General features: G+C 41.1%; 2 protein-coding genes across 14 annotated transcripts; both read right to left on the bottom strand.

The window, feature by feature from the left end:
* Positions 1 to 636: 636 nt before the first annotated feature.
* LOC112726340 (putative disease resistance RPP13-like protein 1) lies at positions 637 to 4,602 on the bottom strand. 7 transcript variants are annotated; one of them, XM_072208518.1, is made up of 5 exons: positions 2,464 to 3,994; positions 1,774 to 2,046; positions 1,309 to 1,411; positions 1,099 to 1,238; positions 637 to 980 (listed from the first exon to the last, which is right to left on the bottom strand). In XM_072208518.1, the coding sequence occupies exons 1-2, from the start codon at positions 3,635 to 3,637 to the stop codon at positions 2,030 to 2,032; spliced, it is 1,191 nt and encodes a 396-aa protein (XP_072064619.1). In that variant the 5' UTR covers positions 3,638 to 3,994; the 3' UTR covers positions 637 to 980; positions 1,099 to 1,238; positions 1,309 to 1,411; positions 1,774 to 2,029. The 7 variants fall into 7 exon arrangements, with proteins under 7 accessions (XP_072064619.1, XP_025631474.1, XP_072064620.1 ...); XM_025775689.3 differs by having other exon boundaries at positions 1,129 to 1,238; XM_072208519.1 differs by having other exon boundaries at positions 1,129 to 1,229.
* A 667-nt stretch (positions 4,603 to 5,269) lies between these two features.
* On the bottom strand, positions 5,270 to 16,857 carry LOC112729076 (putative disease resistance RPP13-like protein 1). 7 transcript variants are annotated; one of them, XM_029290475.2, is made up of 6 exons: positions 12,643 to 16,847; positions 12,116 to 12,232; positions 11,923 to 12,029; positions 6,152 to 6,260; positions 5,939 to 6,056; positions 5,270 to 5,803 (listed from the first exon to the last, which is right to left on the bottom strand). In XM_029290475.2, exon 1 carries the CDS (start codon positions 16,574 to 16,576, stop codon positions 12,647 to 12,649), a length of 3,930 nt encoding a protein of 1,309 aa, XP_029146308.1. In that variant the 5' UTR covers positions 16,577 to 16,847; the 3' UTR covers positions 5,270 to 5,803; positions 5,939 to 6,056; positions 6,152 to 6,260; positions 11,923 to 12,029; positions 12,116 to 12,232; positions 12,643 to 12,646. The 7 variants fall into 7 exon arrangements, with proteins under 7 accessions (XP_029146308.1, XP_029146307.1, XP_029146306.1 ...); XM_029290474.2 differs by having other exon boundaries at positions 5,270 to 5,806; positions 11,923 to 12,020; XM_029290473.2 differs by having other exon boundaries at positions 11,923 to 12,020.
* Between the last annotated feature and the right edge of the window lie 10,673 nt (positions 16,858 to 27,530).

Below are 27,530 nucleotides of genomic sequence, written 5' to 3'. Positions count from 1 at the left end.
ACCCATGATTTCCACTGGTTTGATCCTAACCTGGAATCTACCTTCGGTTGTCACGAAGAAACTTGACGAGAGATTTCCTTTTTTTACAAATATAAGCTAAACACCACATATTACAATTTACAAGAACAAACTCAGAGATCATTCAAGCCTTTTGCCGTAACCAATGCAACTGTTGTCTTTGTGGAAATTTGGTGCACGGTTTAAACATTTTCTTAGAAGCTACTTCTAATATACGTTAATTTTACATAAAACTATGATGATGAACATTTTATTTTGTCGACGCTGCTGTCGTGCAGTAAAACATTTGTAGCAAAATTCATAATGATCTCTTTTAACACTGCTGCAAACTGGGTCTTGTACTTGTGATAAAGTGTGCACATGATGTAAAATAATAACAAAAATAATAATAACGCATGGTTTCTTAATGAATTGACTGATAAATAGTGTGTGATTCTTCACTTCTATTGAATCAACAACAACTATAAGGTTTGCCTATAGAGATTCCTTCTTGTTAGAATCTAATATATTCATGTCTTCATGGTTCATAGGCAAGATACTTAATCAGTACTTTACAGTATAAGAAAAAAAGTTTTTACAGTATGATATAAAATTTGTTTTTCACTCTAAGAATAAGAATTAATTAATTAAGCTCACTATTATTCAAATCAAAGCTACAAAGAAGTCTCAAAACTTACAAGCACTAATAAGCATACATACACAACTCTTTTACAAGGACATAGACCCGTCAACAAAATAAAATCAGTGATACTCATTTACAGACTTTCTGGCAGTTCTACTAGAGAGCTAAGATCACAACCACACCTCCATATTGAAGAACTATGAGTGAAGAATCTCCACTTAAACAAGAAAAGATTTGATTATACTATCATTCATATGGATCAGGTTAATACACTAACAGAAATTTAGAGGGACACTCCAAATGTGTTTGCATGGGCCTCACAAAGGAAAATGATCAGAACCTGCATGATAAATACACAATGATGTGTTCAACATTGTTGCCTTTTTTTCAGCTTCAAAAACAGAACTGAATGGGCAAATTCAGCTTGAGAAAAAAAATTGACATCAAAATAACAATACCTCCACGGAAAATCTTGCAAAAGTACTTACATGCTCACCAAGTCGCAGTTGCCACAGAAGCTTCCTAATGCACATTTTAAAGGTTGAATCCATAAAGAAAGCGATTCCTTGACCATAGCAGTTATCTATCTCTTCAGGCCCTTGGAAAATGTATTTGAGTTAGTGATCATAAGAAATGATACGAGATAGAGCAAATTAAAATATCAATACCTATAGAGAGTTTAGCTGCAACGGTTTCCAAGCAAAGGACACTCTTCAATTTGAAGTAGTAAACAGAGAGGAAGGAAGCTTTTTGCCAGCCATATTCTCCAACCTGAAGTAAATTGTAGAGAGGAATAGAGTAACTGTACTAACCTGAAGCTAAAACAGAAATCAATGCTTTTTTATTCCAAACATATTAGTCCAGTTTAACATGGGCACCTGTAACTCAGTAGAAGCTACATGCAGAAGATGGTAAGAACAGTAATTTGATTCATTCATTTGTTTAATATATCTAAAGAAATTCTCAAATGCTAGATATATGAAATAAGATAGATATTCACTGTCTTTCAATTTTGATTTCATGGTAACTAATTCTTATGTTCCTCTTTAAATGCGAATTTATCGATAAGTATCACTTATGCATGTGTGAATTTAATTGTGGTATCATGAGAGACGTGAAGATTAGAAAATTACCGGGTCAGAAATCTGTATTCAGAAAATTTGTTCGCCATCAACTTGAATGGTGGGGATGTGGGAAATTTTGGGCCAAATATTTTGATGCTTGTTCTTGCAGTGTTCTCCCAGAAAAGGACAGTAGTCAACTTTGAGAAGTAAGAGAGAGGAAGGCAGCTTTTCTCCTGCCATATTCTCCAGCTTAAGACACGATTGAATGCTTAATTGTTGGAGGGAGCTGAGGCTGAGAATCTCATTGCACTCCAACGTCTCCAGATTACCAAATCCACCTATCTGTAGAAATAGAATTATAAAGTTTTGAGCTACAACAACGTAAATTTACACACAAATGTCGAATCTGAATCCTTATCTCCTCCTCTTCACAAAATTCTTCTGAGTTGCAATAGAAATCTCCAGCAAGAAATATTGCTAAGTCATGCAGGAGATTGTGCATCACAAAATAATCATCACCATCTTGAATCTTTGTGAAAAATAATCTAGAAGTTAGTTCATTAAAACATTCCCAACCAACTTCTTCTAAAGTCTCTCCTCTCTTTGGTGGTGGTAAAAAATCTTCTGCCATCCACAACAAGATTAATTCATATTTCATGAATCGATAATCTTTGGGATGTAAAGAGCAATAAACAAAACAACGTTTTAAGTGTGGAGAAAGATGGAAGTAACTTATCAATAATGCAGGGATAATCTTACTATTCTTCACAGAAAATGCCCAAATATCACTTATTAATATCTTGTTCCATTCCTTAACATCATGCTTTGTACGTAACAGGCGTCCAAGCGTTTCTGCAGCTAATGGCAAGCCACCACACTTCTTGACAATCTCTCTACCAACTCCTTCAAGTGCTGCATTCCCATTAGATTGTGGAAAAGATGCATTGTCTGCAAATACTGACCAACAATAGTCTTCTGACAAACCATTGAGAAAATAAGGGCGACAGTTTTGAACTGCTAAAGCAACATTATTCCCACGAGTAGTAAGAAGAACAACACTTCCCTTCTTCCCGTATTGAAAAGGAGTCATAAAATTACTCCATCTGTCACCATCGTCACTCCAAACATCATCCAGAACAATAAAGAACTTCTTATTCAACAATTTTTCTTTCAAAGCATGTTGAAATGAATTGAAATCATCGAGACTGCAAGTATGTCCAAGGATCCCCTTTATGACTCTTGTAGTCTCAACAATATCAAAATTTTCTGAAACACAAACCCATGCTTTAGGATCAAATCCCTTCATGAACTCCTCCTGGTTGTTGTATACCCATTGGGCTAATGTTGTTTTACCAACCCCACCTATGCCAACAATGGCAATCACAGACAACTGATGCTCACTGTTGTCATTCAGCATCTTGATTAAGGCCTTCCTGTCATCCTCTGTGCCATACACATTCCCTCTTACAAGAGAAGTGGATGGAGTCCTCCATGATGAGCTACTAGTGGAAACCTTTTCAAGACCAAGGAAATCTTTTTGTTTTCCAAGATCCTCTATTCTTCCAACCACCCCTTCCATCTTGTCTACCATGTCCCTATCTCGGTTGATAAAGATGCTAATGAAAAAGGTAGAACTTATCTTCTTTTGAGTGGCGGCTTTGGTGAGGACAGTGTCCAGCAAGTCCTCAGCACAGTAAACAGCATCCCGGAGACTATCAAGCCTCTTCCTCACAGATGGATTACCGAACTGCTTCATCTCAGCATCAGCAACAAGACCTTCAGCACCCAACAGAGCAGTCTTCAGCCTTTCAACCAAGTCAGGGCCAAGCTTCTTTCCCAAGACCTTGTTGACAGTATCAGTTTTAAGGAACCTGTCAAAGAGAACGTTAATGAAGCCAGAGAGGAAAGCTCCACCAACAAGTGCAGCAGCCATGATATGATCTCAACAAGTGATCAGAAATTTCAGATGGGAAGGAGAGTGAAAAATGCAATGCTTTCAAGCTTTGAAACCGAACTGTGTATTGGTCTATCAAAGCTTATAGTGAAGAAGTGGCTGTCAATAATTTTAGCAACAAGACAAAGATAACTGAGTAAACAGGATCTGAGGGGCCTAACAAAAAGTAGGTGCCGTTAGTGGGACTTCCTTGCTGACTCTTTACTAATTTTATGTGTATGATTGTTACTGTGCAATTTGGAAGTGTCATGCAACATAATTTTCAGTTTTGCCTTTAATTTGTAGGACAACTTAATAAATAAGATATGGTATATGTGAGTTGAAAAAGAGTTGCTGCTTCAAATAATTCATCTTTATTCACTGTATTCCCTTTTTGATTGAGTGGTGCTCCAAAATTGTTAGCTGGCTCACACTAACTTTGTGCTTGATTCTACTTTGATGGATGCAACACAATTGCATCTTGTGAAGAGTTTCAATTATGTTACAGGAACAGGTTCAATAGTAATATTATACTAATATCTCTCAAATGCATCAAATAGAAGTAGTTATGGTATATAACATATTAGTTACTAAATATTTTTGTTTTTTGGTACATAGGGGGTTAGAACGCAGGGTAATGGGGAGGGGGAAATTTTTGAGTAGATAAAATACAAAGAAAAAAAATATAAAAAAAAGACTCCTAAAATAATTATTTTTAATAAAAGGAAATAATGCATGCAATGAAATGAATTTGTGATGTAACAGAGTTGATTGTAGGTGCTTAAAATGTTGGTAATGGATGCTTAATGCTAGTTTCTTTGTCACTCATAATAGTGCTTTTAATTCCATGAAAGAAGTAAAAAATTGCAAGTTGAGGAAGGTTCAAACTTTCTCATAAGATATTTTTTCTTGGATTATAATTGGGAGATTCTACTATGGTTTAAGTACAGCATCAGTAACGCTCTTATGATGATTTACTAGTAAAAGAAACGCTACTTGTAACATAGCATAAGAACTTTCATATTGGAATTGCTTCTGTATGAAAGATAAATGTTCCAAAATAACTGTGGTTCTCCTAACTTGAGGAAGGTTTCAGCATATGTGAGGCATTCATGATGATTTGGACCTTTTTCTTTTTTTGAATTGTTGGATTTAACTATTATCTTCTTCTCAAAAACATTAAACCGATTGAACTTTCCAGAAAGGCACCATTATAAAAATACAAGACATGTGACAATATGATAGTGCAAAACTAATGAAGAAAATAATCAATTTTCTTTTCAGCTTCTTTTTTCCCCCAAACAACTGAATTGATCATGCAATGTTATATATTTTGGAGTTCAGATTCATTACTTTTTTCACTTTTTAATTACTTACTGTTGCTATCTACTGAAGGATGTCTGGTCTTGTGTATGCCTATAGTATATCAAGTGCTATTCTATTTTCTAAAGTATTCTTTTCACAGCTTTCTCTTTTTTCTAAGCGACAAGTTGTTGTGTGCATGCCAAGAGAGAGAGAGAGAGAAAGCAGACAAAATGAAAGGTACATGGTATATTGAACCAAGCTAGACTCCAAACCTTTATGTCCCCTACTTGTGTGCACATTTGGAATTTGGAAACATTAAGCTACTAGTTATATAGAATGCACCTCAATATAATTTATAGGCAAGATGTTTAACATTGTAAAATGATCATTCATGGTGGGAATAAACTAAACCTGTCAAAGGCATAATATGGAAGCACCAATACCAGCAAATAATTGAAGAGAAGACAGAACAACAGAACACCAAATTTTAATGTGGGAAAAAACCTCTCAATGTGAGAGATAAAAAAAAAACCCACGGGAAGGTAAAAATTTTCACTATTTTCCAAATCAAAGCTTCAAACAAGTCTCAAAACTTACAACCACTACTAAGCATACATGCAGAACTCCAGGTACAGTAGATACAATAGACGGCCGTTGCTTACAAACCCTTTGGCTAGAGCGCTCGGATTGCAATCACACCTCAAAGTTGAAGGACTATGAATGAAGAACTCTAGGTAAACCAGAAAAGAATTAACCATCCGATCATTCATTTGTTCATGTTAACACACTAATTGGGATGTAGAGGGACTCTCCAAAAAAAACTGTTTGCTTGGGCCTCACACAAAGGAAAATGATCATAACCTGCTAGATAAATACACAATGATGTACCACTCCTTTTTAGCTTCAAAAGCAGAACCGAAAGGGATAAATTTAGCTTGAGAAAAGATTGACACAAAATAATAATACCGCAATGCAAAATTTTACAAAAGTACTTACATGCTCACCATGTTGCAATTGCCACAGAAGCTGCCTAATGCACATTTTAATGGTTGAAAGTTGAATCCATAAAGAAAGCAAATCCTCGACCATAGCAGTTATCTATTTCTTGATGCCCCTGGAAAATCTATTTTAGTTGGTATTCATAGGAAATGATATGAGATAGAGCAGCTTCAAAGATCAATGCCTCTAGATCCATCAAGTTTATGTTACCTTCATAAAGAGTTGAGCTGCAACTCTTCTTCTTTGCCGGGCAAAGGACAGTGTTGAATTTGAAATAGTAACAGAAAACGGAAGCTTTTCTCCTGCCATATTCTCCAACCTGAAGTAAATTGCAGAGAGGAATAGAGTAACTATACCTACCAGAAGCTAAAACAGAAATCAGTTCTTATGATTGAATGAAGGTAATGTAAGTATGGTTTGTTTTATATAAAGATTATGTGCTGAAATCTTAGCCATCTGGGCACTTGTACCTGGTAGAAGCTACATGCAGAGGACTATAAAAACAGTAAATTTGATTCATCCAATTGTTTAATATATCTGAAGAAATTCTTAAGTGCTGGATACACGAAAAAAGATATTAATTGTCTTTCAATTTTTATTTCATGGTAATTAATTCTTATGTTCCTCTGTAGATGCAATTTTATTGAAAAATATGAGTGTTAAGAAGTATCACATGTGCATGTGTGAATTTAATTGTGGTAGCATGTGTGAATCATGAAGATTAGAGAATTACCTGCTCAGAAATCTCTATTCAGGAAATTTTCTTGCGATTGACTTTAATGGTGGGTATGTGGGAAATTTTGGGCCAGATTAGTTGATGCTTGTTCTTGCAGTGTTCTTCCAGCAAAGGACACTGTTTAATTTGAAGTAGCAAGAGAGAGGGAGGCAGCTTTTCTCCTTCCATATTCTGCAGCTTCAGGCACAATGAAATGTGCAATTGTTGAAGGGAGGTGAGGCGGAGAAGCTCGTTGCAGTCCAATGTCTCCAGATTCTTGAACCAGCATACCTTGAGAGTGGTAAGGGAGGGAAGGTGAGGCAGCGAACCCACCTCTGGGTATGACTTTATGTTGTCGCAGTCATAACCATTAATGGTGAGATGAGTGAGGGCGTGCAAGTTGGCCATCCATGATAGATCCCTCAGTTGTTCCTCGCAACCTCCCACACCAAGTTCTTTCAAGTTAGGCGGCAAACCACCCTTTGGCAACCTGCAAATATTTGGGAACCCATATATCTGGAGAGAGTGTAAACTTGGGAGTAGACTCTTCATGTCACGTGGTAATGCCTCCAACTTCCTGCAGTCTGCGACGTGAAGATGAGTCAAGTTGGGTGCAGCAAGTCCTTCTCCTGCAAATGACATTAATTCGGGACAATCATATATGGAGAGATGTTGAAGAGCAGTGTGTGGTGCCTCTGACATTGACACTGATTCCAGATTCCTACACCCTCTTATCTCCAAATTCTTGAGATTGGGAAAGACATCCAACCACAAGGAGGTCAGTGAATCACAGCTGTCTTGTATTTTTAGCTCTACCAAATCATACTTGTGCTGCTGTAGCTGGGGGAATTCTAGTATTCTACAGTTCAAGATGTGTATTTCATGGAGGCAACGTAGATGGTTGATGCTGATCATTGCCTTCAATGCAGACTCCTCCACAGATTCGCTTCCCCTAATTGATAAACTATCCCCATCAAGATACATGGCGTCGTTGTGCCGTTCTATAACATCATTGCCTATACGTAGTTTGCGAACTTTGGAAACATCCGACAAAGAAGAAATTATTCTGAAGAATACCTCATTACGCATCCCTTCCTTCAACATTCGACAATTTGTTATTTCAAGCTTCCTAAGTTGAGGAAAATTTTCTGACTCAGATACGTGCCACACCTCCCAACATGCCATGTTATCAAACTCCAAACTCTCAAGTGAGGGAAATGGTGCAATACGCGAAGAATGATGAGCTCCTTCATTCTTGTAAAACTCCTCGCCAATACTCCTCAGCTGATCCAAACCTTCAATGCTTAGGGACTTAAGAGATGGCAGCTGTCCAAGTGAAGGCAGCATGCAGCAATTCTTGCAAGACTTTAGAGATACACGTGTCATGTTTTCGTAGGAACAGTTCCCCAACCAATCTGGAAATATTGTACCCTTGTATCCCTTGATTTCCAACTCTTTCAACCCATTCTGCGGTTGCAAGTTATCGAGGATGTCTCTTTCTTTTTGTGTACTTAAAACCAAATCATCACCTGAAGACCATTGCAAACATAATTCATCAATGTGCTTCATATCCATTATCTTTGCCCTCTTTGCTTCATTCACATCAACAATATTCTCCAACTTCTTAATCTCAACGGATCCATGAAGATTTACCAGCCCTCCTAACTCCTCGATTCCATTGTCTTCGTGTTTGCCAACGACAAAGGAACTTAAAACGTGCAACTGATTCAATTTGCTCATTTTTCTGGGCATTTCTTCTAAAGAGGTATTTCTAATATCAAGATGCCGCAAACTCACAAGATTATGCAAACCACTAGGAAGTGTAGTTAGCTTAGAACAAGCATACAACATCAATGTTTGCAAGTTACACAAGTTGCACAAAGACTCTGGCAATGTCTTAATATCAGTCCAAGAGAGATCTAAGTAGCGCAGATGGATCAATTCTCCTATTAAATTAGGCACCTCATCAAGTTTTCTAAAGGATAAAACTCTCAAGTATTTACACTTTGATAATATCTCACATGTTGCTGCTTCAATGTTAAAGTTGGGAGATGAGAAATCGCCAAACAATAATAATGTTCTCAAAGATTCTACTTTAGAAATAGAATTATAAAGTTTTGAGCTACAATGACTTAAATTTACAAACAAATGCCGGGTGTGAATCTTTATCTCCTCTTTACCAAATTCTTCTGAGTTGCAATAGAAATCTCCAGCAAGGAATATTGCTAAGTCATGCAACAGATCATGCATCACAAAATACTCATCAAAGAGTTCACTCTTGGTGAAAAATAATCTAGAAGTTAGTTCATCAAAACACTCACAACCAACTTCTTCTAAACTCTCTCCTCTCTTTGGTGGTGGTAAAAGATCTTCTGTCATCCACAAAAGGATTAATTCATCTGTTCCAAATTCATAATCCTTGGGATATAAAGCACAATAGACAAAACAACGCTTTAAATATGGGGGAAGATGGAGGTAACTTATCAGTAATGCTGGAATAATCTTACTCTTCTCCACAGAAAATCCCCAAATATCACTCATTAGTATCTTGTTCCATTCCTCAACATCATGTTTTGTACGTAACAAGCGACCAAGTGTTTCTGCAGCTAATGGCAAGCCATCACACTTCTTGACAATCTTTCGGCCTATTTCTTCAAGTGCTGCTCTCCCATTTGATTGTGGAAAAGATGCATTTTCTGCAAACACTGACCAACAATAGTCCTCCGACAACTTCTTGAGAAAATAAGGCCGACAATTTTGAACTGCGGAAGCAACATTTTCCTCCCGAGTAGTCAGAAGAACAATACTTCCCTTATTCCCATTTTGTTGGAAAGGGGTCATAAAATTACTCCATTTGTCACCATCATCACTCCAAACATCATCAAGAACAATAAAGAACTTCTTATTGGACAATTCTTCTTTCAAAGCATTGTGAAGTGAATTGAAATCATCGAGACTACAAGTACCTCCATGGATCTGCTTTATGACATTCCTTGTAGTCTCAACAACTTCAAACTTCTCCGAAACACAAACCCATGCTTTCAGATCAAATCCCTCCATCAACTCTGCATTGTTGTACAGCCATTGGGCTAAAGTTGTTTTACCAACCCCACCTATGCCAACAATAGCAATCACAGACAAGTGATACTCATTGTTGTCATTCAGCATTTGGACTAAGGCCTTCTGGTCATCCTCCCTTCCATACACATTCCCTCTCACAAGAGAAGTGGACGGAGTCCTCCATGATGAGCTACCAGTGGGAATCTTTTCAAGACCAAGGAAATCTTTTTGTCTTCCAAGATCCTCAATTCTTCTAACCACCCCTTCCATCTTGTCTACCATGTCGTCTCTATCTCGGTTGATGAAGAAGCTAAGGGACCAGGAAGAACTTTCCTCCTTTCGAGTGGCGACTTTGGTGAGGACAGTGTCGAGCAAGTCCTCGGCACAGTAAACAGCATCTCGGAGATTATCGAGCCACTTCCTCACAGATGGATTACCGAACTGCTTCATCTCAGCATCAGCAACAAGTCCTTCAGCACCCAACAGAGCAGTCTTCAGCCTTTGAACCAAGTCAGGGCCAAGTTTCTTGCCCAAGACCAAGTTGACAGCATCCATTGTAAGGAACCGGTCAAAGACAACGTTAATGAAGCCAGAAAGAAAAGCTCCACCAACAAGTGCACCAGCCATGATTTGATCTCAACAACAACAGAAAAGTGAATGGATTTGCAGAGAAAGGTAAGAGAACAATGGTTGCAGGGTGTAGTGAACTCAATTGAGGGGTTTTCTTAATCAAGTTTTCAAAGAAGGTGTCCTACATGATATCACGTGGTATCAGTCTCCAAGGTAACTATAAAAAATTCGGTATCAGTGGAGTGCTTAGCTGGCTCTGCATTAACACATTGTGGTTTCACTGTGACCAATGGACACTATTCTTTGTGGGAATTATATAAAACTAAGGAGTATGAATCTGCATATCAATCATGGTATTATGGTAATAATATAAGGTTAAAATCTGTTGGCAATAGACATTGGCTTTCACGCTTTCACGTGATGATAGCCAGCTTATCTATGAGGTTGCTTTAAAAAATAACTCTGTACACTGTTAAATATGTGATGCTTTGGGACTAATAAATTTTGTATTTTTATTTCTGATAGTTTATATAGAATTGAAAGTTGAGGAAGCTTTCAAATGTTGCACAACCAAATTTAATCATGTATAGAAGTATACGTAATTACAGAATTAGGCGCTCATGATGATTCTTTTATTGGATTGCTGGATGTAAACATTATCTTCTTGTCAGAGAAATACAGATAAAACCAAGAGAATTTTCCAAAGAGAAATACAGATAAAACCAAGAGAAATACAAGCTATAACTAACAGTTAAAATTCTTCTTTGGAAGGTACAGCACAATTGGATTTTATCTTTAATCCTAATTCTTTACTATGCAGCGTGATTGCAAGACTAGCTTGATGTGTGACCAATGGAATTGTTAACTTTGTGAAAATTATGTTGCACAGTTAAAACTTTTTCTTAGAAGCTTAATAATGCACGGCAATAGCATGTGTGATTCTTCACTTTTGTTGAATCAACAAAAATTATTCTGTTTTGATCATAAAGATTCCTTCTTGAATCAACAAAAAATTCAGTTCAATATCACAAGATTTTACCATCCGATGTTCACTTGCTGACGACAAGTTGCTTATGGAAAAACCTGCTCAACTTTTTTTCTATTTGCTCAACTGCTTGTGTCCACTCAAGTTAATCCCAATCTGATTAGGTTAATACACTTGATAGCCTGCACTCATGTGATGTACTTATAGTTGTGTATATGCCAACTACCAAGAGATTAGTTTTTGTATACACCTACGGAAACCTTTTAAGCTAATCAATACTTGATGCATTATTTTCAATATTCTTGAGTTGAGTACAGTCCAATTGAAATGAAAGAAAGTTACATGATATTTTCAACCAGGTCAGAAAGGAAGCTTTTCCCCTTCTTGTATTGATATTTGGAATTTGGAAACATTAAGTTACTAGTTATATAGAATGCACCTCAATATAATTTTCATAGGCAAGATACTTAACATTGTAAAATGATCATTCACTCTAAGAATGGTGGGAATAAACTAAACCTGCCAAAGGCATAATATGGAAGCACCCAAAAACATAATATAGGCATAGTATATATGACAATAGTTAATAGCAGCAAAATATTGAAGAGAAGACAGAACAATTGAACACCAAAGTTTTACAAAAATACTTACATATTCACCAAGTTATAATTGCCATAGAAGCTTCCTAATGCACATTTTAATGGTTGAATCCATCCTTGACTATAGTAGTTATCTATCTCTTGATGCCCCTGGAAAATCTGTTTGAATTAGTATCCATAAGAAATGATATGAGATAAAGCAGTTTCAAATATCAATACCTATATATCCATCAAGTTTATGTTACCTTCATAGAGAGTGTAGCTGCAACTCTTCTTCTTGTAGCCTCCTCCGAGTATATGACAGTTGAATTTGAAGTAATAACAGAGAGAAAGGTAGCTTTTCTCCTGCCATATTCTCCAACCTGAAGTAAGTTATAAAGAGAAATAGAGTAACTATACCAAGCTGAAGCTACAACAGAAATCACTTCTTTTGATTGAATGAAGTTAATGTAAGTATGGTTTGTATTGTGTAAAGATTATGTGGCGAAATCATAGCCATCTGGGCACTTGTACCTCGGAGAAGCTACTGCAGAAGATGGTAAAATCAGTAAATTTGATTCATCCATTGTTTAATATATCTAAAGAAATTCTTAAATGCACGAAAGAAGATATTGACTGTCTTTCAATTTTTATTTCATGGTAATTAATTCTTATATTCCTCTGCTCTGTAAATGCAATTTTATTGAAAAATACGAGTGTTAATAAGTATCACGTGTGCATGTGTGAATTTAATTGAAGTAGCATGTGTGAATCATGAAGATTAGAGAATTACCTGCTCAGACGAATTTAATGGTGGGAATGTGGGAAATTTTGGGCCAGATTAGTTGATGCTTGTTCTTGCAGTGTTCTTCCAGCAAATGACACTGTTTAATTTGAAGTAGCAAGAGAGAGGGAGGCAGCTTTTCTCCTTCCATATTCTCCAGCTTCTGGCAGAATGAAATGTGCAATTGTTGAAGGGAGGTGAGGCAGAGAAGCTCGTTGCACTCCAATGTCTCCAGATTATCGAAGCACCATATCTCAAGAGTGGTAAGGGAGGGAATATGGGGCAGCAAACCCACCTCTGGGTATGACTTTATGTTCTTACACCCGTAACCATAAATTCTTAGATGAGTGAGGGCCTCCAAATTGGCCATCCATGATAGATCCCTCATTTGTTGCTCGCAAATTCCCACCTCAAGTGATTTCAAGTTAGGCGGCAAACCAGCCTCTGCCAACCTGCAAATGTTTGGGCAACAAAATATCTCGAGAGAGTGTAAACTTGGGAGTAGACTATTCATGTCACGTGGTAATGCCTCCAACTTGTAGCAATGTGTGATGCTGAGATGAGTCAAGTTGGGTGCAGCCAGTCCTTCTCCTGTAAATGACACTAATTTGGAGCACCCACTGATTATGAGACGTTGAAGAGCAGCATGTGGTGCCTCTGACATTGAGATTGATTCCAGATTCCCACACTGTGATATCTGGAGAGACTGTAAACTTGGGAGTAGACTATTCATGTCACGTGGTAATGCCTTCAAATTGTAGCATTGTATGAGGCTGAGATGAGTCAAGTTGGGTGCAACCAGTCCTTCTCCTGCAAATGACACTAATTTGTGGCATTTATAGATGGAGAGGCTTTGAAGAGCAGCGTGTAGTGGCTTTGACATTGAGACTGATTCCAGATTCTCACACCATGATATCTCGAGATTCTTGAGATAGGGAAAGGCATCCAACGACAAGGAGGTCAGTGAATGACAGCTGTCTTCTATTTGTAGCTCTACCAGATCATACTTCTGCTTCTTTTGCTGAGGGAATTCTAGTTTTTTACAGCTACGGATTTTCAGCTTTTGCAAAGATTTGGGAAAACAATTGGCCGGAAAGGATACATCAAAGTTATACCCTGAGATGTGTATTTCTTGGAGGCAACTTAGATGGTTCATGCTGATCATTGCCTTCAATGCAGATTCCTTCTCATATTCACATCCCCTAATTGATAAAGTATCCCCATCAAGAAACATGGACACGGGGAGCCATTCTATATTGGAGTTGTATATACATAGTTTGCGAACTTTGGAAACATCCGACAAAGAAGAAACGATTATGAAGAATACCTGAATAAGCATCTCTTCCTTCAACATTGGACAATTTGTTATTTCAAGCTTCCTAAGTTGAGGAAATGTTTCCGACTCAGATACGTGCCACACCTCCCAACATGCCATATAATGAAATTCCAATGTCTCTAGTGAGGGAAACGGTGTAATATGCAAAGAATGATGATCTCCTTCATTCTTGTAAAACTCGTTGCCAATACTCCTCAGCTGATGGAAGCGTTGAATGCGCAGGGACTTAAGAGATGGCAGCTGTCCAAGTGAAGGCAGCATGCAGCAATTGTCACAACACTCTAGAGATACACTTGTCATGTTTTGGTAGGAACAATGCCCAATCCAATTTGGAAATATTGTACCCTTGTATCCCTTGATTTTCAGCTCTTTCAACCCACTGTGCATTTGCAAGTTATCGAGCATGTCTCTTTCTTTTTGTGTGCTTGAAACCAAATCATTACTTGGAGACCAATCCAAGCATAATTCCTCAATGTGCTTCTTATCCATCATCTTTGCGCTCTTTGCTTCATTCACATCAACAATATTCTCCAACTTCTTAATCTCAAAGGATCCATGAAGATTTACAAGCCCTCCTAACTCCTGAATTCCATTCTCTTCGTGCTTGCCCACCACAAAGTAACTTAAAACGTGCAATTGATTCAATTTGCTCATTTTTCTGGGCATTTCTTCCAAAGAAGTTTTCCTAATATCAAGATGCCGCAAACTCACAAGATTATGCAAACCACTAGGCAGCGTAGTTAGCTTAGAACAATGATTCAACATCAATGTTTGCAAATTACACAACTTGCACAAAGACTCGGGCAATGTCTTAATATTAGTGCAAGAGAGATCCAAGTAGCGCAGATGGATCAATTCTCCTATTGAATTAGGCACCACAACAAGTTTACAAAAGGATAAAGCTCTCAAGTATTTACACTTTGATAATATGTCACAAGTTGCCGCTTCAATGTTGCAGTCGGGAGATATGAAATCGCCAAACAATAACAATGTTCTCAAAGATTCTACTTTAGAAATCAAATTAAGAAGTTTTGAGCTACAACGACGTAAGTTTACACACAAATGCCGAGTTTGAATCCTTATCTCCTCCTCTTCACCAAGTTCTTCTGAGTTGCAATAGAAATCTCCAGCAAGGAATATTGCTAAGTCATGCAAGAGATCATGCATAACAAAATAATCATCACTGTGTTTAATCTTCGTGAAAAATAATTTGGAAGTTAGTTCATCAAAACACTCACAACCAACTTCTTCGAAACTCTCTCCTCTCTTTGGTGGTGGTAAAAGATCTTCTGCCATCCACAAAAGGATTAATTCATCTTTCTCAAATTTATAATCCTTGGGATATAAAGCACAGTAAACAAAACAACGCTTTAAATGTGGAGGAAGATGGAAGTAACTTATCAGTAATGCTGGAATAATCTTACTCTTCTGCACAGAAAATCCCCAAATATCACTCATTAGTATCTTGTTCCATTCCTCGATATCATGTTTTGTACTTAACAAGCGTCCAAGTGTTTCTGCAGCTAATGGCAAGCCATCACACTTCTTGACAATCTTTCTGCCTATTTCTTCAAGTGCTGCACTCCCATTTGATTGTGGAAAAGATGCATTGTCTGCAAACACTGACCAACAATAGTCTTCTGACAACCCTTTGAGAAAATAAGGGCGACAATTCTTAACTGCTAAAGCAACATTTTTCCCACGAGTAGTCAGAAGAACAATACTTCCTTTCTTCCCATATTGGAAAGGGGTCATAAAACTACTCCATTTGTCACCATCATCACTCCAAACATCATCCAGAACAATAAAGAATTTCTTGTTCAACAATTTTTCTTTCAAAGTATGGTGAAGTGAATTGAAGTGCTCAAGACCTTGAGTATCTGGAGAGATCTCCTTTATAACATTCTTTGTAGTCTCAGCAATATCAAAATTTTCTGAGACACAAACCCATGCTTTAAGATCAAATCCCTTCATGAACTCCTCCTCTTTGTTGTATACCGATTGGGCTAATGTTGTTTTACCAACCCCACCTATGCCAACAATAGCAAACACAGACAGCTGATGCTCATTGTTGTCATTCAGCATCTTGATTAAGGCCTTCTTGTCATCCTCCCTGCCATAAACAGTCCCTCTTACAAGAGAACTGGACGGAGTCCTCCATGATGAGCTACCAGTGGGAATCTTTTCAAGACCAAGGAAATCTTTTTGTTTTCCAAGATTCTCAATTCTTGTAACCACCCCTTCCATCTTGTCTACCATGTCATCTCTATCTCGGTTGATGAAGAAGCTAGGCGACCACCAGGAAGAACTTAGCTCCTTTTGAGAGGCGGCTTTCGTGAAGACAGCATCCAGCAAGTCCTCAGCACAGTAAACAGCATCCCGGAGACTATCAAGCCACTTCCTCACAGATGGATTACCGAACTGCTTCATCTCAGCATCAGCAACAAGAGCTTCAGCACCCAACAGAGCAGTCTTCAGCCTTTCAACCAAGTCAGGGCCAAGTTTCTTGCCCAGGACCAAGTTGACAGCATCAGTTGTAAGGAACCTGTCAAGGATAACGTTAATGAAGCCAGAGAGGAAAGCTCCACCAACAAGTGCAGCAGCCATGATATGATCTCAACAAGTGATAAAAAATTTTAGATATGAAGGAGAAGAGTGAAAAATGCAATGTTTGCAGGCTTTGTAACCGAACTGTGTGTTGGTGTATCAAAGCTTATAGTGAAGAAGTAGTTCTCAATAATCTGTTAGCAACAAGACAAAGACAATAATTGACTAAACAGGGATCTGAGGGGCCTAACAAAAATTTGGTGTTGTTGGTGGAGTGGTGGGACTTCCTCGCTGGCTCTTTACTAATTTTATGTGTTTGATTGGTATTTTGGAATTTGGAAGTGTTGTGCAACGTAGTTTTCATTTTTGCCTTTAATCCTAACTGTTGTTACTTTTTATTTTGAAAAACACAAGCCATGTCACTTTATCATTATCATAATGAGCCATTAGTGGTGGGTCATGGTAAAGCAATGATGCTGATAATTAGCAATGTCCACTTTCTCAATAATTAAGGTCTACTTTGTTCTCTAGCACCTCTGTTTGGGTAAAATTGCTTTGGTCTTTGTATTATACTTTTTTGTTTCTAATGAGTCATGACACTCCACTCTTTTGAATTATTAATCAGTGTAATGCAACAATTTTAATCCATACCATGTAAGTTTTTCTTGATTTGTAGTACAAATTAATAGATAAGATATGGTGTATGTGATGTGATGAAGAGCTGCTCCTTCAAATAATTCATCTTCAAATCCCTCCAGCTGGCTCACACTAACTATGTCCTTGATTCTACTTTATTTGATGGATGCAACATAATTGCATCTTGTGAAAAGTTTGAATTATGTTATTGGACCAGGTTCAATAGTACCACTAGTGTCTCTCAAGTGCATCAAATAGTAGTAGTTAATAATTATGGTATATAACATATTAGTTACTACTCAATATTATATATATAAACAAAGACACTAAATTTTCAAATTTTTTAGTAGATAAAATACAAAGAAAAAACATAAAAAGACAAAAGACGCCTAAAATAATTATTTTTAATAAAAGGAAATAATGCATGCAATTGAATTTGTTGAGTTAGATTGATTTTGGGTATATAAATATGATGACAAACATTTATTGGGTTAAAAGTCTAATTGTGTTTTAATATATGTCTTAGTGGTTCACGCCCAATACTTCATCTCTCAGCCCAACTCATGTTGCTTCAGCAAACTTCCAATACACCAAATTAAGGCTTCAGTCCAATACTTATAAAGCCAAATCAAAAACCTAATGAAAATAGAGGTTTTTTTTTGCACCGCAAGGCTTGGTTTAGTGCCAACTATGTTTGCCTTGCTAGGAGGGGCACCGGGTTCAAATCCCAACTGAGGCTGGTTGTTGTTTAAGAACCCATAGTACCCATGGTAGTGTGTGTGAGTGTGTTGTGTGGGTGTGTGAAACATGGGTGTAATGCCTAGGATTGGGGTCTGTCCAATCCGTTTGACCAAAAAAAAAAAAATAGAGGTTTAAAGGTTTGAAAGTAGGTTTTAAAACATAAAATTTATTTTTGCTGAAAACAAGGGGTCACGCGTACGCGTGGGTGTGAAATTTTCCATGCTATGCTCGCGTACGCGAGATGCCCAACCCGAATAGGTTGGTCGCGTTGCGTGTAGGTGGTCGCGTACGCCACCCCTCAAAAACCACTGCTCGCATACGCAAGATGCCCAACCCAAATAGGTTGGTCGCATCGTGTGCCGTGGTCGCGTACGCAAGCTATACAGATTAACAAAAATGTTGAATCCTGCCGAATTTTCAGTTTTCACCCCAAACTTCCGACGCGCATAACTTTTTCGTTTTAAAACATTTTTTTCATCCGTTTTTCGAACGGCGTAAACTTCACGGACCCAATTTTCATATGAAACAAGTTTGAAACCATTTAGGGATCCGGAAGCCGGTTATGGCTCGCCGAAGTTCGGCCAAAAATCAGTTTTACACAAAAACCTCAAACCTCTAGTTTCATTAAAAACCAAACTCAATCCCAACCTTCTATACATATATTCAACACAACAACATACCATACCACACCAACACAGCTCTAAAATCTCCACATCATACCACAATCAATCATACTTCAACATTACACAGTTTTACACCTAAATCTCTTACTTTAATCAACACAAAGAAAGAAGGTTCTGCATTTCCTAAAGAGAAAGGAAGTGGGACATTTGGCATCATTATGGAGAATGAGAGATAACAAAAGACACAAGGACAACAACACTACACTAAAGACAGCAGAGGATCAAGATTCAGAAGTTAGTAGAGCAAAAACAACATGCAAGAACAACAAAGATAGTAGAGCAGCTCCTCGGACAGCAGGGGTAGTGGAGCAAAATGAAAAAGCATTGCATGCCAAGGAAGACAGCTGCAATGGGCAGAATGAGCAACGAAAATGAAGAGGCAGTGATGGAATTTGGAGAGCAAGCTTCATACTATAAAGCTGAACTCTCAACAACAATTGAACTTAAGGAAAATAGAGTGGCACTTGAGCATCATCCCATACACTTGAGCTGAAACATTGTCCTTCGATTTTGTGCTTCATTTGAAATTTCAGTGTTATGACTATCTCATGTTATCTTTCTGTAAATTGAGAAAAAGGCATATCATGGTGAGTTGAAAATTGAAAAAGTCATGAGAGAAGAGGCAAGAGAGATACATTGAAAAAGCCAAAGAAAGTTTCTGTGTATCTGTTTTTGTTGAACTAGGATTAGTTCCCCTTTGCCAAGTGGGGATAGCACTTGGTGGTCGTTAGGCTTGGGTAGAAGCTTAGTGGTAGATACTAGATGAATTAGGGTGTAATTCGTTGGTATTGGTATATGTAATCAATTTGATTATAGTGGAAATTCCACCTTGGTTGTGGTTGAGACTGGATGTAGGTTTCATGGCACAAGAAAACCGAGCCAGGATACATGCTTGCCTGTTTCTCTTCTTCCCCTCTCTGTTCTGTTCTGGCTTTAGAGACAAAACGCAAAAAATCTCCTGCATAATCTGCTTCCGCAAAAAACAGAATTAAAGAACTTCTTCTCTGAAATCAACTTGATTCAACCCCCCCCCCCTTTCTCATGTTCTATCATTACCGTCAGAATGAATTTGTGTTGAAGGCAGTTATTTATAGTTGCTTAAAATGTTGGCAATTGATGCCTAATGCTAATTTGGTTGGCACTAGTAATAGTGCTTTTAGTTCCATGAAAGAAGTAAGAAAATTGCAAGTTGAGAAGGTTTCTACATTCTCATAAGATATTTTTCTCATTCCTTTTCTCAATTGTTAGACCAGATGCAAAGTTTAAGAACTCACATGATATTCAAAGTAGAGGTAGTAAGCTTGACGATCCAGTAGAATCCACAAGCATGGTAGCCACCTTCACATCTTCATAAACCATCGATCACTGATAGTCTTTTACAAGTCAGGAGTATAAACTAAGCATAGCAACTAATGAGTTATTATGATGAGTTTCACTTTCTTTACAATTTCTTATAAATTTTATAAAGTCTACAGGTCCATTGGTAAAATTTCAGGGTAGTTTAATTGAGTAGTTAAGTACTAATACTATGGATGAGAATAGAAAATTTGAGGAAGTAGTTGATCGAGCCATCTTCAAAGGCTCTTAAACATAATCAGTTTGTTTCTTTCAAATATGTTGATCCTGATGCCACAAAGAGGCCAAAAAATGTGTACCTGTAAATTTCAATGTAAGTTGGGGCCTGACATTGACTTGGATTGGTAACAGTAACAACAAAGATAGCTTTGTCAAAACAAAGAAATTTACAAGATATTTACTTGGGACACCTTTTTCTTTGTCTCTTGCTGCATTATTCAACATTTAGCTAGTTAGTTAGTTATGACTTAACGTTTAACCCTCTTTAGGCTTATATAGCTTTTTCACTATGACATTGTTTGCATTGCATCTGTAAAATTCTATGCAAATTTGTGCCTGATTTTTCTTTTAGATCGTTTGTTTACAACTCGACCCAAAATAAGGGAGTACACAGCATCACCGGACTTAAACCCACCCCATTTGGCATTGCCATCAAGGATGAACCAAAATTTACAAACAAATACAATTGTTCCAACAACACCAAACAAGCAACAATACTAACTAAAAGCTACTCTATTACAAAGTCATAATTCTCATTAATCATTCTTTCCATATTCATCACCTTTGTCAAGTCTCACTTGCTAGATACTCCATTCTACCCACTTGTCCGCATCGGAGCTTGTATAAGTTCTCAATTTCTCTTCCATTTGAACTCCTTGTCCAGTTTATGCTCTAAGCACAAGTTCTTGAACGTTTCCTTATTGGCTATCACTTTATTTCTCAAAAATCTTTGCTCCCAACTAGTCTCTTGATTAATTGGAAATAGTAATAACAAAATAAAGGTTGTTCCTGCTTTCAAGAATAAGTCCCCCTTTTTTGGTATCTATAAATATTTCTCATTTGAGAATTGTCAAGTAATATAGATTTTTTTTTCAATTACTTTATCAACTTATAAGAATAATTTCTTTAATATACTAATACAGTACCATCACAATAAAAAACAGTTTCTATAGTTGTTTTAATATATGTTACGGCCTGGCCCAAATCTCATGCGGGTCAGGCCGACCCGATCTCTCGCCGGCCCAATGGCGCGTCCTCCACCCGACCCGGACACGCGTCCCGTACGGTTCACACACAGCCATGAGACAACATCTCTGAGGGTGTGGGCCAGCTCACTGCAAGGGCCCACTACTGACATATATATAAGGGGAGACTGGCTCTCCCCCCAAGGTACGTGACACACCTTTCCCTCACCGCCTGCACATATTCTGACAAGAGCGTCGGAGTGTCTTTGCAGGTGGCACCCCCCTCCTCCATTCGAAGTGCTCGGGACCTCGCTCACTCGGGACCAGGGAACCACGACCAGACGAGCCCCTCCATTATTCGAAACGTTGTCCGCAGGGTTTCAACCCGAACCGTCCGGTACCCGACTTACCGAACATTGGCGCCGTCTGTGGGGAAAGACGTTCATGGATTTCGTACTGGTCCAGACTGGGACCGGTTCCGAGGTAGCGCCTCCCATACTCGGGGGAGGCGCCGTCGCGACGGAATCCCGGCAGCAGCAACGGTCGCCCACGAGGGATGCGACGCAGACTCACGAGAGACGCCCCTTCGGGGGGACGGGTGACAACCACGCCAGGATAATGCAAGAACTACGCCACAGAATGCAAGACTTAGAGCGCAGGCTAGCAGAGAGAGAGCGCGACCGACGCTCCCCAGAGCGGAGCCCCACCCGTTCCCGTTCGAGGAGCCGTTCGAGACGCACGCCGAGCCCCCAATGCGAGTCGGAGAGCACTGAGGAACGGATACGCCCCAGAAGAAGAAGTCGCGACCCCATCATCTACGCTCGGCACGAAAGGCGGCGCGCGTCGAACAGAGGCAACGAGGAACCCCATTGTGAGAACAATGAGTTGAGAAGAACTGCCCGAGGACCTGTCATAATAGGAGCGACCCCTTTCCACCGCTCTGTACTCGAGGTCCGATTACCAAAACATTTTGACAAACCGACAGACATGAAGTACGACGGAACACAAGACCCCCTAGAACACTTGACGGCCTTCGAGGCCAGAATGAACCTAGAAGGGGTGGGAGACGAGGTCAGATGTCGCGCTTTCCCGGTCACCTTAGCGGGCCCGGCAATACGGTGGTTTAACAACCTCCCGCAAGGCTCGGTGACCCAATTTACCGACATCAGCCGCGCCTTCCTGGCTCAGTTCACAACTAGGATTGTCAAAGCCAAACACCCAATCAATTTGCTGGGGGTGACACAAAGACCCGGAGAGCCGACCAGGAAGTACCTGGACCGTTTCAATGACGAGTGCTTGGAAATCGACGGTTTGACGGACTCAGTAGCAAGTTTGTGCTTAACAAACGGGCTGTCGAATGAGGATTTCAGGAAGCACCTCACCACGAAGCCCGTCTGGACGATGCAAGAGATCCAATCCGTGGCCAAAGAATACATTAACGACGAGGAAGTCAGCCGAGTTGTGGCTGCCAATAAACGGCAGCCCGCCTACAACCAATCCCGGCACTTCGACGCCAGAGAAAGACCGAAGGAACACGCCAAGGACGGCGGTCCGAGCAAACAATCCAAACCGTTCCCCCGAGTTGGGAGGTTCACCAACTACACCCCCCTTACGGCCTCGATCACTGAGGTTTACCAACAGATAGCAGAAAAGGGGATACTGTCGAAGCCCCGACCACTGAAGGACAGGACAGGAGGAAACAAGAACCTCTACTGCGAGTACCACAAGGGTTACGGGCACAAGACCCAAGACTGCTTTGACCTAAAGGACGCCCTCGAGCAAGCTATCAGGGAAGGCAAACTCGCCGATTTCTCCCACCTTATAAGGGAACCAAGGAGACGCAACCGGGACAACGACAACGAGGACAGATCCCGACCAACAAGACGACGACAGGAGCCAGAGGGTGACGACCACGGTCTCACGGTGGTAAACGTGGTGACGGCCAGGAATACCGCCCCGAGGTCGAAATCGGCGCAGAAGAAAGACGCCAAGGTCTTAGCGATCTCCGCGCCACCTAGTAGAGGCCTTAAAGGTCTCCCACCTATCTCTTTCGGCCCGGAGGACCAATGGTTCGACGAAGCGCCGGAAAGTCCGCCCATGGTCATTACGGCTAGGGTCGGAACCGGCCTCGTCAAGCGAATCCTGGTAGATACGGGGGCAGACTCAAACATCATGTTCCGAAACGTTTTCGACGCCCTGGGATTGAGAGATTCCGACCTGACGACCCACCAGCACGGTGTGGTAGGGTTAGGAGACCACTTCATAAAGCCAGATGGGATCATCACAATCCCGACCTCTGTGGGACAAGGGCAGAGACGAAGGACAATCATGGCTGACTTTGTAATATTACGAGATTCAACGGCCTATAACATCATCCTGGGGAGAAAGACCATTAACGATCTGGGGGCAGCCATCAGTACGAAACTACTGGTGATGAAGTTCATCACCGATGACGGATCCGTGGGATCCCTCCGGGGCGACTTGGAAACGGCAGTCGCTTGCGACCATGCCAGCCTTTCTCTCAGAAAAAAATCAAAGGAAGCGTCAGGAGTCTTCCTGGCCGACCTGGACGCCAGGGTAGACGACAAACCCAGACCAGAGCCAGAAGGAGACTTGGAGAAGATCAGAGTCGGCGAGGAGCACGATAAGTTCACATTCATAAACAAGAACCTCCCGCACGAGATAAAGGAGCCTTTGATGGAAATGATCAGGGCTAACGCCGACCTCTTTGCCTGGACGCCTGCCGACATGCCAGGAATAGACCCCCAGCTCATGTCACACCACCTGGCCGTAAAGGCAGGAGCCAAACCAGTGGCCCAGAGAAGAAGGAAAATGTCGCAGGAAAGGGCAGACGAGGTAGCCAAGCAAACGGCCGGCCTCTTAGAAGCAGGATTCATCCGGGAACTAGATTACTCGACTTGGTTGTCGAATGTGGTTCTGGTTAAAAAACACAACGGGAGGTGGAGAATGTGCGTAGACTACTCTGACCTCAACAAGGCTTGTCCCAAGGACTGCTACCCCCTACCTAATATTGATACGCTCGTTGACGCAGCGGCAGGGTACAGATATCTGAGTTTCATGGACGCCTATTCAGGGTATAATCAGATACCGATGCACCGACCTGACGAGGAAAAAACGGCGTTCATAACGCCAGGAGGCATCTACTGTTACAAGGTCATGCCATTTGGCCTAAAAAACGCAAGAGCCACATACCAAAGGTTGATGAATAAGATATTCAGCGAACTCCTGGGCAAAACAGTGGAAGTTTACGTAGATGACATACTCGCAAAAACCGCCCGATCTGACGATCTCCTGAGTGACCTTAACGATGTCTTCTCGTCCCTACGACAGCACGGCATGAGGCTTAATCCACTCAAATGCGCGTTCGCCATGGAGGCCGGAAAGTTCCTAGGCTTCATGATCACTCAAAGAGGAGTGGAAGCCAATCCCGAAAAATGCCAGGCTATCCTTCAGATGAAGAGTCCGGGCTGCATCAAAGACGTCCAAAGACTCGCTGGGAGATTGACAGCATTGTCCCGCTTCCTCGGCGCATCGGCAGCAAAGGCCATACCTTTCTTCAACTTAATGAGAAAGGGAATGACGTTCGAATGGACACCAGCGTGCGAAGAAGCATTCAACCATTTCAAGCAAATCTTGGCGGCACCACCAGTCCTCGGGAAACCCAGAGCCGGAGAACCACTCTACCTCTATCTATCAGTAACCGAGGAAGCGCTTGCCGCGGTCCTCGTCACAGAAGAAGCGAAGACACAACAGCCCGTCTACTTCGTGAGCAGGGCACTCCAGGGACCAGAGCTGAGGTACAGCAAACTGGAAAGACTGGCGCTAGCGCTCCTAGTATCCTCCCGAAGGTTAAGACAATACTTCCAGAGTCACCGAATAGTCGTGAGGACAGATCAGGCGATTCGGCAAATACTGCAAAAACCTGACTTGGCTGGAAGGATGATGACCTGGGCCATCGAGCTCTCACAATATGACCTACAGTATGAACCTCGACATGCAATCAAGGCACAGGCAATGGCCGACTTCTTGGTGGAAGTAACGGGCAATCCTCCCGAGGAAACGGGCACACGGTGGAGGCTTCATGTGGACGGAGCCTCCAACCAAACGTCCGGAGGAGCAGGGGTCATCTTGGAAAGCCCAGCAGGGGTCATCTATGAGCAATCGACCAAGTTCGAGTTCCCAGTGTCAAACAACCAAGCTGAATATGAGGCTCTCCTAGGCGGTCTAGTTCTGGCTCAGGAAGTCGGCGCGACGAGGGTCGAAGTATGCAGCGACTCCCAAGTCGTCACCTCGCAGGTAAACGGAAGCTACCAAGCCCGGGACCCCCTCCTCCAAAAGTACCTGGAAAAGGTTAAGCAAATGATGAGCCAGTTCCAGGAGGTCATTATCCAGCACGTTCCAAGAGAAAAGAACACACGAGCAGACCTTTTGTCGAAGCTAGCGAGCACAAAGCCAGGATCGGGTAACCGGTCGCTCATCCAGGGCATGGTGAAGGAACCAACGGTCGCCCTCCACCTGACGGGGACGAGCCCCTCATGGCTAGATCCCATTACCACCTTCCTGGAACTCGGCAAGTTACCCGAAGATGAGAAGGCGGCCAAAGCTTTAAGAAGGGAGGCGGCCAGATACGCAATCATACAAGGACAACTATTCAAAAAGGGACTCAGCCAGCCCCTATTGAAGTGTTTGCACCCCGACCAAACGGACTACGTGCTTAGAGAAGTCCACGAAGGGTGCTGCGGACATCACATCGGGGGCAAAGCCCTAGCAAGGAAGCTCGTCCGAGCAGGATACTACTGGCCAACAATGATGAAGGACTCGAAGGAATTTGTCACAAAATGCACAAAGTGTCAACAAAACGCCAACTTTCACAAAGCACCAGCCTCCGAGCTAAGCTCGCTAACGACCACACGTCCTTTTTCACAATGGGGAGTCGACCTCCTAGGACCCCTCCCGGTCGGCCCAGGACAAGTCAAATACCTCATTGTAGCTATTGACTACTACACCAAATGGGTAGAGGCTGAACCACTAGCCACCATATCGTCCTCCAACTGCCGGAAGTTCATGTGGAGGCAGGTGATAACCCGTTTCGGCATCCCAGAGGTCGTTATCTCGGACAATGGAACCCAGTTCACCGACAAGAAGTTCATGGAATTCCTCTCTGGCCTGGGGATAAAGCAAAAGTTCTCCTCAGTAGAACACCCCCAGACAAACGGGCAGGTAGAGGCCGCTAACAAAGTCATCCTTCTTGGGCTAAAGAAGCGCCTAGACAGTAAGAAGGGAAACTGGGCCGACGAACTCCCCTCAGTATTATGGTCTTACCGGACAACCGAGCAAAGCGCCACGGGGGAAACCCCCTTTCGCCTAACCTATGGGGTCGACGCGGTAATACCGGTTGAAATCGGCGAACCAAGTCCCCGACTACTCCTCGCGGGCATGAGCGAAGCGGTTGAGAAAGACCTGATCGAAGAAACAAGGGAGATGGCTCACCTAACAGAAACGGCGCTGAAACAAAGAATAGCCCTGCGTTACGACGCACGAGTCCTCAAACGAGACTTCGAAGAAGGGGACCTCGTCCTACGACGCAACGACATCGGCGTCCCGACCCCAGGAGAAGGCAAGCTGGCGGTAAATTGGGAAGGCCCCTACAGGATAAAGGAGGTACTCGGCAAGGGCGCTTACAAACTCGAAAAACTAGACGGCAAGGAAATACCCAGAACATGGAACGCGAGCAACCTAAAGAGGTTCTACTCCTGACCCACCGGCTCAACGACCAAATAGCCTAGCCAGAGAGTTAGTATTCGCCCCGTCCACATGTTATGTCAACTTGTTTACTTACCTTGTCAAAAACTTGCTGTCGAGTAATTTTTACTTGTTCAAATGTTTTGTTTAAACTCTCTTACTTGATATCTGACCCTCGTGACCAAAATCTAAAACGGCACCCCGGGACTGATCACCCCGGGAGCCAGACGGCTCATAGGCCTCAACCAATTCAACGACTACGCGACCGAATCGGTCCGAACTGCTACCAAATACGAAAACGGCAATCCGGGCACAAGACATAAGCCCGCCCAGAACAAACGGTAACATGAAAACAACAACACGACAAAATAATGAAATAAGCAAGAAATCATAGCAATCAAACGATGATAACTTACAAAGCGTCAAAACGTTCAACGAACACGTAAAGTTGTTCAAGGCAAACAAAACGACAAAGCGTCAACAAGTTGTTCGACAAATACATTACAAAATATCCTAAGTTACAAGACTTCACTTCCTCGGCATATCGACAATCTTCCCGTCCTGGATAGTCTTGAAAACACCAATGGACGAGATCTCGAAATCAGGAGCAACAATCTTCAGCTGGGCCTTCAGGGCATCTTCGGTCATCAA

Source organism: Arachis hypogaea, chromosome 12 (genome assembly GCF_003086295.3).
Source record: "Arachis hypogaea cultivar Tifrunner chromosome 12, arahy.Tifrunner.gnm2.J5K5, whole genome shotgun sequence".
In the NCBI taxonomy this organism is placed as follows: Eukaryota; Viridiplantae; Streptophyta; class Magnoliopsida; order Fabales; family Fabaceae; genus Arachis; species Arachis hypogaea.
The sequence above is the reverse complement of the archived record's forward strand: the minus strand, read 5'-3'. Positions and strand labels throughout refer to the sequence as shown.